General features: G+C 44.0%; 1 protein-coding gene across 2 annotated transcripts in view; it reads left to right on the top strand.

Annotated features, from left to right (window-relative positions):
* SLC12A8 (solute carrier family 12 member 8) overlaps positions 1–12,707 on the top strand; it is a 149,051-nt gene that overhangs the window by 115,099 nt on the left and 21,245 nt on the right. For both annotated transcript variants that reach the window (XM_027536506.1, XM_027536495.1), the window contains exons 9-10: positions 825–971; positions 5,352–5,997. In XM_027536506.1, the coding sequence (XP_027392307.1) occupies positions 825–971; positions 5,352–5,997 (793 nt within the window). The remainder of the gene's footprint in view (positions 1–824; positions 972–5,351; positions 5,998–12,707) is intronic.

Genomic DNA, 12,707 nt, shown 5'->3' with positions numbered 1-12,707 from the left:
TAGGGATGTGGACAGAGGGTTCCAGCAAGCAGAGAAATCATGCTGATGGATTCTGAGTGTGCAGAGTGTGGGACTGGAAGTGTCACAGACCATGAAGGGCCAGGTATGTCAGGGCATTGGGGAGCCATTGATATTTTTATGGCAGGGGCATTCATTATGACCAGTGTGCATGTAGGTCATGCTGGCAGAGGCCTGGGGACAGAGCTTAGCCCTTAGCATTCTTGCTGGCAGTGGTTCACAAAGGATAGTCCCCAGGCCATCAGCATCAGTATCACCTGGGCGCTTGTTAGACCGTGGAGAAGGGAATGGCTCCCCACTCCAGTATTCTTGCCTGGAAGATCCCGTGGACAGAGGAGCCTGGTGGGCTACAGTCCAGAGGGTGGCACAGGGTTAGACATGACTGAAGCAGCTGAGCATGCACACACTTGTTAGATATCCAAATTTGGGGCCATATACCAGACCTACTGAATCAAGAAACTGTGGGGTAAGACCCAGAAAATCTGTGTTTTAACAAGCACTCTGGATGAATCTGTGATTCACGGGGTCGCAGAGTCGGACACGACTGAGCAACTGAACTGAACTGGATGAATCAGACCAGTCAATTTGAGAAGCTCTGTGTAGGCCGTACAAGAAGTGATGGCGGGTCAAACAAATGGTGGCAGTGCCAAGGTGGTGGGGTGGATCTGAGGTGTTTGGAATATATCTAAGATGTCGAATCTGGAGGATTTATGATCAGATGGGGTGTGGGTGGGTGGGTACCAGGGGAACAGAAGGGAGCAGAAGCGGATTCTGATGTTGAGTAATGAAACTGCCTCCTCATACAGGTGTCCCTAGTGGGCTTCCTATTCCTTTTGGGCTTGTACATCTCATCCTTGGCCTCCTGTATGGGAGGCCTCTATGGAGCCCCCCGGATCCTGCAATGCATCGCCCAGGAGAAAGTGATCCCCGCATTGGCCTGCTTGGGGCAAGGGGTGAGTGACCTTTTCTTTGAGAAATGTATGTTTTTGCTGCTCAACTGACTGTTGGCCAATAAATTGCTTAAGTATTTCTGATAAGAGCCACTGGTCTGGTTCTGGTAGGGAGAAACAAGCCTGCACCCCTGTCCTCTGGATTCTTTGGTTTGGGGCCACTGGACAAAGCATCTGTCAATGTCATAACTTCAGCACTGGGTGCCGAAGTCACAGTAGCACCATGGACCATATAACTGTCACAATAGCACCATGGACCATGCCACAGCAGAGAGAAGTAGTGCCACAACCTTTAGTAAAAATAAATTCCGGATCCTCCAAGTTTAGCCTAGAGGGGAGAACCTCTTGCTGAGGAGAGGACCTGGTCCTTGCAGCTCTAACTCTGTCCTGGAGATTCACCTCCCCTTTGGGGTCGCTTTATGCTGAACTCTCACACTTCTGGTCTCTGGGCTCCCTGTTAATCTTCATAGCCCAAACCCTAACTGATACAACTTGGTCGAGTCAAATCAAATGAGACATTCCTAAAACTGAAGGGGTGACAAGAGAAGGAAGCCGAGAGAACCCCACTTCCCGATAATGTGTTTTGCAAGCTGTCAGTCAGTTCAGTTCAGTCGCTCAGTCGTGTCTGACTCTTGGCGACCCCATGAACCACAGCACACCAGGCCTCCCTGTCCATCCCCAACTCCCGGAGTCCACCCAAACCCATATTGCAAGTTGTAGTTGATTTCTATGTTGTGGAAACACGACAGGGTTTCTCCCCACCCCAGTCCCATCCCCAGCCCCACTCTTGTTTGATGCCACGTAGGTACAAATCATCTTTAATCCCTCTCTCTGCCTTCCTCTGCTTCTTATCTACCAGTCAGTGTGGACGGGTAGGACAAGTGACTATCATCTCTAGTAACTTCCCTGTGGTATGTGCCTTTTATTTTATTTTAATTTATTTTTATTAGGTAACAGGTGTAGTTGTTCAGTCGCTCAGTTGTATCCAACTCTTTGTGAGCCCCTGGACTGTAGCCGGCCAGGATCTTCTGTCCATGAAATTCTCGAGGCAAGAATACTGGAGGGGGTTGCCATTTCCTTCTCCAAGATAATGTGTGTACAGGACTCAAAACTAAAAAGATACCCTGAGAATTTTTGCTCCCTCATGAGTCGTTCTACTTTTTCATCACCCATAGCCACGTCCTATCATAGCTGGTTTTATTAGTTTTTCATGAATCCTTCTCTCTCTTTACAGCGGTGGTGGTCTGTGTACATTGTTCTTTGCCTTGCTTTTCTTCATTTAATATAGCTTGGAAATCTGTCTTTTCATATGAATATAGAAAGAACTTTCTCATTGTTTTCCCATCATGTGGATATACCGTAGTTTATTAACCAGTTCCCTATAGATAGTATAGCTTCCAGTAAACAGTGCTACAAAGGATACTCTTTGTGTGTGTGTGTGTATGTGTGTACAATTTTACACATATGCAGATAGATATATCTATAGGATCAATTTTCCTAAGTGAGTTTGCTGGTCAAAGGGTCAGTGCATTTTAATATTAATAGATATTGCCAAAACACCTTCCATGGGAGCTGTATCATTTTGTATTTCTACCAGTAATGTATGACAGTTACTGTCTTCCAGCAGCTAGCATGACTGTTAGACCTGGGCCAAGGACCTTGCTTTATAGGACTCTGTTCTGGTCTCTAGGAGACTCCTGAGGTCAAGGGGACATGCCCTTAGCCTGTGGGCTTACATAAACAGATGGTGACCACATCTGGCCCAGGGACCATGGTTTGCCAGCTCTGGATTACCTCCTCCATATGTATATCTAAACAAAATAGTTCAGTTTTGCCTGCTTTTTAAACTTTATATAAATATGGCATGCTTTTCAGGCATCATTATGTGACTCACCCATGTTTTTGCTGATAGCAGCGGCTTGTTTATTATCATCTCTGTATAGCATTTCCTCCTTTGCTGCAGTTTCTCACTAATCCTGCTGTCGTGGTATGTCCCTGTTTGGGACTGTTGCGGACAGTGCAGGGAACAGCCTTGTAGTAGACTGGCTCACGTGTGGAGTTCTTCCAGACCTGTTAGTGGAATTGCTCAGTTGTAAGTTGTATATATCTTTGCTTCGTAGATAGCACTGAACTCTTTCTCCAAAGCAGTTGTGTTAATTTAAACTCCTGTCAGCAGTTGGTAAGTGTTCCCATTCTTCTGTGTTCTTGCCAATACCTGGTATTATCAGATGTTTTAATTTTTGCCAATCTGGTAAGTGTTTAATGGTATCTCACTACAGGCTTAATTTGCATTTTCCTGATTGCTAATGAGGTTGGACATCTTTCATATGTTTAATAGACATCCTTTTGCACATTGTCTTTAGTGGGTTATCTGTCTTCTAATTATTTTGTAGGGATTCTTGTACATTCTGAATTGCTCTTTGTCAGTTACATGTGTTAACAAATATCTTTTCCCATTCTGCAACTTGACTTTTATTTGTGCTGTCTTTTGGTAACAGAAGTCCACGTGTGACTGTTTTATCACTTTACAACCCACCCTTATCATAGTGCTTCCTGGATCACTAGCATATCCTACAGTTTACCTAAGACCTCCTTCCACTTATTTCAGACCCTCCTTTTATTTCATTAGTTTTTGACAATTTACTTTATTCTTTATAGTTCTATTGTTAGAGTATGTTAAATAGCTAACCCACTCCAGTACTCTTGCCTGGAGAATCCCAGGACGGAGGAGCCTGGTGGGCTGCAGTCCATGGGGTCACTAGGAGTAGGACACGATTAAGCATCTTCACTTTCACTTTTCACTTTCATGCATTGGAGAAGGAAATGGCAACCCACTCCAGTGTTCTTGCCTGGAGAATCCCAGGGACGGGGGAGCCTGGTGGGCTGCCGTCTATGGGGTCGCACAGAGTCGGACACGACTGAAGCGACTTAGCAGCAGCAGTTCAGCAGCATGCTAAATAGCTGTAGTAAGTATATCCAAAATGTAATTTTCAAAAACAGTGAAATGTATCTTTACTCTTTTAAAAAAAATTTTACTTTGGGTTCTAGGAAGGTGTTTCAGACCAATAGGGCCTCTGATCCTCAGAGACTCAGGCCAATGATGACTTTGCTACCTCCATCCTGTGAAGGTTGAACTCTGTTTCAATCCTCAGTAAGGGGGATGCACTTGGAGGAACATACCTGGGAGGTTCACAGATCAGGTCTGGATGTAGCTGACATGTCTGTCCCTTCCATCACAGTGCTAGCATAAAGGAGGTGGGTGCAGTGGTTAGGTCCTGTGTCTATCCTGAGAGTAAGGCTGACAGTATTTCCTGAAGAAGAATGAGGCAATGAGAGGAATCATTAAGAATTTTGCTTACTGAATAACTAGAAGGATGCAATGGATACTTTCTTAAGTGGAGAAGCTGCAGAGTAGATTTGAGAGGCAGGACATCGAGGGATTAGCAGTTTTGTTTTGGAAATATTTGGTTTGAGGTCCTATTAGACATCAGCTGGAAATGTTGAGTAGACAGTTGACTAAGTCTAGATTTCAGGGAAACATTTCAAGCTGGAGTTTCAAATTTGGGAGCTACGAGCATTAAACTGGTTTTCAAGGCCATGAGCCTGATTGAGGTCCTAGAGAAGGAAGATAGGTAGAGAAGAGAAGGGGTCTGAGGATGGAGCTGGAGAGTGCTCTGAATGCAGAATTCAGAAATGTGGAGTGGCCAGTGACAGAGACTGAGGAGCAGCCAGTGACAAGGGGACCAGCAAGAGAAGCAAGGAGCCCAGGGAGTAACCAGCTGGGTCGGATGTAATGCTCAGGTCAAGGAAGGCGAGGACTTAGAAGCACTGTTACTTTTGGCCCAAGAACCATGTCAGGGACTGTGAGGAGTAGCTTCTATGGAGCGACAGGTCACAGTACATGGAGTTAGCACATTTTCTCCACTTCTGTCTTCCTGCAGGTCTCCCTTACTCACCCCCATTAGTAACAGATGTGCATAAATGTGTGTGGGAGAGTTTGTTCATGTTTTTGGAATCTCCCCACCTCAGTCACCAACGAATGTGCTGTGTTTTCTGGAGTCGGCCACTCCCCTTGAGGTTGTTTTCTCCATTAAAGCTTGGGAAGAATGGATTTTGTACCTCTTCGATTTCCAAAGCTGACTTTAAAACCCAGTGAAAGACAAAAAGAAAACTATTTGTGAAGTTCATGTTCTATAGTATTGTCCCATATTAATAGTTACTCTGGATTGGACATCATCATCCCAAGCTTGTAGATGAACTTATTAACACGCCAGGAAGCACATGGGAGAAGTGGCTGAGCCAATTTGAGTTGTGTTTCTATCATGCAATGTGATTTTCTTCAGTGAAATTTCATGGTCCTGCATGTTGCTTTTGTTTCTGCAGAAAGGGCCAAATAAAACGCCTGTAGCTGCCATCTGCCTGACCAGCTTGGTGACCATGGCCTTTGTCCTCGTGGGTCAGGTGAACATCCTGGCCCCCATCGTCACCATCAACTTCATGCTGACATACATCACAGTGGACTACTCTTACTTCTCCCTGTCCATGGGTGGCTGCAGCCTCTCGGAGAGGCCTGAGCTGGTGCCCGGGGAGGGCCTGGGTGCTCTCCACTGCTCTGAGCCCCTGCTTCTGGAGAAGGCTCCCAGTTATGGCTCTGAGGGCATTGCCCAGGGCCCCTCTGAGGGCACTCTGCTAGAATTCACCAAGGACATGGATCAGCTCCTCCAGCTAACCAGGAAGCTTGAGAGTAGCCAGCCCAGGGGAGGAGAGAGCCATGGGATCCTAGAGAATCAGAAGGGGAAGACCAAGAAGGCCAGCAAGCAAACCCTCCAAGAGAGCTTCCTCTTGGACCTCAGGTCCCCTGCTTCCTTCTCTCCTGGGGACACTGATGGATGGCCTACTGCCTCCTGGGAAGGGCAGGGGCCCCACGGGAACGCACAGAGTCCCAGAAGTGAAGGGGATCAGCCTAGGGGAGCCTATGGAGCAAAACTCATCCCTGAGCCAAGTAACCAGCCCAGGCCAAGCAGAGAAGGTGGGTGCTTTGCAGTCACACCAGGGCCTCCTAATTTGGGAGTTATCACAAGCCTCTTTCAAATCCTTAGGTCATTTTATAGCTGGGTTTAAAATCCTTGTTAATTTCATTTGATATTTACTTTAAAATATTATGGTCAGTTATCAGCTGAATTCATAATTCTAATCTGGTATAGAGTGTTAATTTTAAGCATAAATTTCTATCTACTCTTGTATGTTAGGGCTGGGAGCCATGACTAGTAACTAAATATTAATTTCATTTTACTCAAAAATCAGCTAACATGAATGAAACCAGTTTCTCCTTTCAAGGGAAGTGGAAGTGTGTTGTGACCAACTGCCGGGCAAGGGCTCAGTCTGTTTTGTCTTTGGAGGATGAATCTCCCAAACCAGGCAGGAGGGGGATGGAGAGACAGGAGATGTGATAAAGAGGACAGCTTTTCTTTGCTTCCTCGTATCTGCAGACAGAGACAAGGAGATGCATGAGAAATTCCAAGGGAAGAACTCAGAATTGTTTAGTCTTCCATATTCTACGTGCTTCTTGTGCTCACTCAGTTGTGTCTGATTCTTTGTGACCCCATGGACTGTGTAGCCTGCAAGGCTCCTCTGTCCGTGGGTTTCCCAGGCAAGAACACTGGAGTGGGTTGCCATTTCCTTCTCCAGGGGATCTTCCTGACCCAGGGATCAAACCTGTGTCTCTTGTTGGCAGGCAGATTTTTTTTTTTTTTACCACTGCAGCACCTGGGAAGCCCCGTATTCTAGGTACTTGGCATACATGATTGCATGTCATATAATTGTCGTTAACACTTCCTATTTTACCACTGAAGACCCCACATCCCAATGAGATTACAAAGACTCCTCAGAGCTGGTATTCTGCATGGCTGGATATCACACCCCGGTCTCTCTGTATCTGAAGCCCAGTACCTTCCTCTGCATTAACCTGTTTCCTGAGGTCTGTGCAGACAAGTGTGGGTAAAGAGGAGGAGACAGGGGACATAGAAGAGATGTCCAAAAATAATTGCTTTGGGTTCTTTTGTACACCTTCTTTTCCTTCTTTACCTCCAGATAGGTGGATGGTTCTTAATGGTAGGAGCATAATTGAAAATCTTTAATCATATCATTTTTGTCAAAATAACAAGTACAGTTTAATAAGCCAAGTGGAATTAAAAGTCACATAGCCAGAAATAGTAGTCCTATTCTTCTACACCATCCCTCTTCTCCATCCTGTAGTTCCACTCCCATAAAATCCCACTTTCAACCAAATCTTGTTAACCTTCATGTTACTAAATAATATATTTGTATTGCTACTTCTTGATATATCAGTTTTAGATATCATTTTTTTATTTACTATTATGATAAATGAATACTAGCTCATTTATGCCACTCTGATTTCTCACCCAATGTCCCCCATGTAATTACATCACAGTTTTAAAAATTAATTTTAGTAGCTAGTATTCATATTATCATGATTAAGTAAATATTGCTTAACTATGAGCCATATATTATACTATGATTACATTGCCTTTTTTGTCCAACTTCTTCTGTTTCCTGGGGTTAATAATTGCCATGGTTTTTTCATTTGCTTGGTTTTTCTGTCATCATTTTTCTCTCTGTACTCCGGTGAATATGGCAAATGGCTCTCAATGTTAAGTTCCGAATGCTCAAATTCTTAAGACAGTCATCATGTCCATTTGCTTTTTCTTGTCTGTCCTATGGCTCCTACCTGATCCCCTCTAGTCTGTCGGTTCTTTAGGCCTGCTACAAAGCTGTTGTCTTGGAATTCCTCTTTGTCTTTTTTTTTTTCCTACTTGGCATTTACCGACCTCTCTATGTTAGAAGAATTTCCAGTGCTATGAGTGTTGGTGGGAGGCAAAGCAAGCCTTTCACACTTAAAACTGAAAATGTCAGATGCTCAGTTTTCCAGTCCCTCCTACAGCCAGAGTTCAGGCACAGGAATAAACCTCAGTGAATCAGATAAGCCGAGTCCAAGTGAATCAGATACTTGGAACTGGAAACCTGAAGAGATGAGGGCTTTGAGGAACTCTCTGGAAGCATGATACTGGCTTCAGGGTGACTACATTTCTGGCTCCACCATCCAGGGCTTTTCAGGGTCAACGGTGTGGGAACCTTGGTCGCTGCAGCAGTGATATCCCCTCTACACTGCTTTGACATATAATTTGGAGTGTTGTCCTTGGCTGTTTACCTCTGAGATTGATTCACTAGCCTTTCCAGCTATTCTCAGAGACTGGGAAATATCTTTTTAGCTGGTCATATTACCCTGTTCTTGATTTCCAAGAGCTCTTGGTTGTAATCTGATTTGTCTTTATCTTTTAAAAAAATTTGAAAATCATCTCATTCTTGTTTTATGGGTACAATATTTTCCAGGTAATATTAGTTTTTCTCCTTTTAAAGTCTTTTTCTGCCCTATGATCTTTAGATTCTTTTCTCTTTGGCTTCGTCTCATGCTCCCTTTTATATTGGAGGCTTTACTAAAATATCTGTTGATCTTTTGATTTCCTTTTCTCCTTAGAAGTGAGTCCTGAAAAGCTGTTGAGAAGACCCGTGTCCTGGACAGAGCTTATTGGTTAGGGCACCTCATTGTAGAGTGATCAAGAAGCTGGCTTTTTCATGAGAGGACCCCCAAGTGTGATTAGCTAGAGATTTCCTCTGTGGCTCTTCAGTTCCTCCGGAGAAGAGTCCTTTAATCTCTTGCCTGGGAGTCCCCCAGAGAGCCAGGTGATATAAGGGAGTTGAGGTACCCCACTGCTTAGGATACAGATGTCATTGAATCCTGCAGTTTCTAGCTCCATCCCCTCTCTCTTTGTTATGCCTGGTGTCCCAAGTCCAGGCCCTCTCTGGTTGGATTCCTTCAGAGGAACCCCCTTGCCCTCCACCAACACACACACACCTTGGGGAGGGGTCAGGCAAAGAGGAGTTATTCCCCAGCTGCATGAACAGAGGAAAAGAACTTGATGCCCAGCTGTTTCATATACAGTCTTGCGAACGGTCGCCTGCACCGTCCCACTTCCTGGTCCTGAACTTTGTGTGGTCCACTAGGGTACCTTGGGTTGGTCCTTGCCAGCACCCTCTCTGGGGGCCCTAGAGTTCATCCTCGGCTCTGCTCAGTTTGTTACTACTCCTCTGTTACCTCTCCACCTTCCAAGACTTGTTTTTATCTTGTTTCTCTGATTCTTCTTGTGTTTGTGGGTTTATGGCTATTTAGTTCCTGTTCTGTTTTCTTAGTGGGTTATCAGGAAAGAAGTGTGGTCATTTTGCAACATTTAATCAGTGATGTTGCCACATCTTAGAAATGTCCTGAGCTCTTTTTGACCCCTCCCTCTCCTCCATTCTTGCTGCCTGTACCTTGGTGCAGGCCCTCATTATTTGGCACCCAGATTCTTGTTTATCTCCACGCTCATCTCCAGACTCCAGATTCTCCCATACATATCCTCTTTATCCTTTTCACTGTCCTCTGAATGATCTTTCTAGAGTAAAATTCTCATCCTGTCTCTTTTACTTAAAAACCTTCGTTGGAATATAATACCTTCCATCTTGGTGTGATTTGCAAGGTTCTTGGCAATCTTGCCCTACCCTACCTTCCTGGGCACTTTTCTCATGATAACCCATATAACGTATGTTCAGCCACACCCAGATGTGTGCCCCAAACACATCGTATTCTTTATTCCTTCCTGCCTTTGCAATGCCATTCTGCCAGCTGCAATTGCATTGCTCCTCCTCTTCCATCTGAAATGCTGACTTGCAGTTTAAAATCCATTTGACTTTTCAGACCCACTCTGAGAAGGATTCCCTGATCTCCTCTCGTATGCAAGCATAACATTTGAGCCACACTAAAGGTAGGAACACTTATCACATTGTTTTATACATTTGCTTACACATTTGTCTTCAGGCTTACTCATCTATCTGTCTAAGGAAAAGAAATGTTAGTTTTATTCCTTTGCCCCTAGTCTGTGAGCTACCTTTAGTCACAAACCATGTCTTTCTACCTTGTCTTCATCGACAATATTCCCACACAGTACATGACACTGACAAACACTCAGTAAAGGCTAATAAATTGATTAACAATTGTACAGATACTGGCTAAAAATTTTAAACATTGATAGGTAGAGTAGAAAGAGTTAAACTATAAGAACCTAAAGTGTGACAAACCAGATGCCATAAAATAATGAGTCAAATCACTAGTGAATATATATTGTTGAGAGTAAGTGGATCAAAAAATTAACTTGGGGCTGTATTTGATACCTTATTTAGCCACAAATTCCTTATTTATAACAGCTGCCCAAGAAAGAGATTTGTGACTATTGAAGATATCATCAAAGACAAAAAGGATCTGATTAAACAGAAATAAAAAACATTTGCACAACGCAGTGTCACAGAAGGAAACAATTATTCCGACAAACACAACTGATAAAAGCATACCTCCCAAAGCATATTATTTTTAAAAACAGGAAGGTCAAAATCCAGATTCCACTAAAGAGAGGTCAGAAGAAATGAACACGCAATTTACATTTGAAAAAACAGTGCCCAGACTCACTCACTGTCCATTCAACAAACTAACTTTTATGATTAAGTGTTGAATGTTGTTAGTAGCTAAAAATAGGAAGCATTTACTGAGTCTGTCCCACGTGCCTGGTGTGGAGATACTGTCTTAAATACGGATGATCTCAGCTCAGATCTAGGCACTGTTACTAGCTTTTTCCAGATGGCAAAGGTGAGGCTTAGGGAAGTTATATACTTACTCAGAATATGCGGCGGCTGGAATTTGAACCCAGGTCTATCTCATTGTAGAATCTGTGTTCTAAACCACAATCAGTTCAGTTCAGTTCAGTTGCTCAGTCGTGTCAGACTCTCTGCAACTCCATGAATCGCAGCATGCCAGGCCTCCCTGTCCATCACCAACTCCCGGAGTTCACTCAAACTCACGTCCATCGAGTCAGTGATGCCATCCAGCCATCTCATCCTCTGTCGTCCCCTTCTCCTCCTGCCCCCAATCCCTCCCAGCATCAGAGTCTTTTCCAATGAGTCAACTCTTCGCATGAGGTGGCCAAAGTACTGGAGTTTCAGCTTTAGCATCATTCCTTCCAAAGAAATCCCAGGGCTGATCTCCTTTAGAATGGACTGGTTGGATCTCCTTGCAGTCCAAGGGACTCTCAAGAGTCTTCCCCAACAGCACAGTTCAAAAGCATCAATTCTTTGGCACTCAGCTTTCTTCACAGTCCAACTCTCACATCCATACATGGCCACAGGAAAAACCATAGCCTTGACTAGACAGACCTTTGTTGGCAAAGTAATGTCTCTGCTTTTCAATATGCTATCTAGGTTGGTCATAACTTTCCTTCCAAGAAGTAAGCTTCTTTTAATTTCATGGCTGCAGTCACCATCTGCAGTGATTTTGGAGCCCCCAAAAATGAAGTCTGACACTGTTTCCCCATCTATTTCCCATGAAGTGATGGGGCCAGATGCCATGATCTTAGTTTTCTGAATGCTGAACTTTAAGCCAGCTTTTTCACTCTCCTCTTTCACCTTCATCAAGAGGCTTTTTAGTTCCTCTTCACTTTCTGCCATAAGGGTGGTGTCATCTGCATATCTGAGGTTATTGATATTTCTCCTGGCAATCTTGATTCCAGCTCGTGCTTCTTCCAGCCCAGCATTTCTCATGATGTACTCTGCATAGAAGTTAAACAAGCAGGGTGATAATATACAGTCTTGACATATCCTTTTCCTATTTGGAACCAGTCTGTTGTTCCATGTCCAGTTCTAACTGTTGCTTCCTGACCTGCATATAGGTTTCTCAAGAGGCAGGTCAGGTGGTCTGGTATTCCCATCTCTTTCAGAATTTTCCACAGTTTATTGTGATCCACACAGTCAACGGCTTTGGCATAGTCATTATAGCAGAAATAGATGTTTTTCTGGACCTCTCTTGCTTTTTCGATGATCCAGCAGATGTTGGCAATTTGATCTCTGGTTCCTCTGCCTTTTCTAAAACCAGCTTGAACATCAGGAAGTTCCCGGTTCACGTATTGCTGCAGCCTGGCTAGGAGAATTTTGAGCATTACTTTACTAGCGTGTGAGATGAGTGCAATTGTGCGGTAGTTTGAGCATTTTTTGCATTGCCTTTCTTTGGGATAGTATGTATATGCTGCTTGGGTCAGTGTCTATTATGAACTAGGCCGTGGTACTGAAAATGTTAGTTGCTCAGTTGTGTTCGACTCTTTGCAACCCTAAGGACTGTAGCCTGCCAGGCTCCACTGTCCATGGGACTTTTCAGGCAAGAATACTGGAGTGGGTAGCCATTCCTTTCTCCAGGGAATCTTCCCAATCCAGGGATCGAACCTGGGTTGAATGAATCCAATTTAAACCACCATTAAAATATCATTGCATATCTATTAAGCTATCAAAAATTTCAATAAAAAGTATTTAGGTCGGTGGAAATCAGGTATTATACGTAAGCATTGTTGGAAGCAAGGTCAATGGAGTCATTCCTTTTGGATTGATTGATTAGTTTTTTCATCAAACTTAGGAGGTTTGGGGTCATGATTTCTTCGGAAAGCAGTAGTTTTGTTGCCAGAGGGAGCAAATTTGTGGCCTGTCCCTTTATAAGCTCAATGTGGTGAGCCAAGTAGAAATGGAATGGGGAAATTTTTGGCTTTGCTAGCCTGAGGGAGTGGAACCAGTGAGGGTGAGCAGTGTACCAGC

The sequence above is a fragment of the Bos indicus x Bos taurus genome, chromosome 1 (genome assembly GCF_003369695.1).
Source record: "Bos indicus x Bos taurus breed Angus x Brahman F1 hybrid chromosome 1, Bos_hybrid_MaternalHap_v2.0, whole genome shotgun sequence".
Taxonomy (NCBI): Eukaryota; Metazoa; Chordata; class Mammalia; order Artiodactyla; family Bovidae; genus Bos; species Bos indicus x Bos taurus.
The sequence above is the reverse complement of the archived record's forward strand: the minus strand, read 5'-3'. Positions and strand labels throughout refer to the sequence as shown.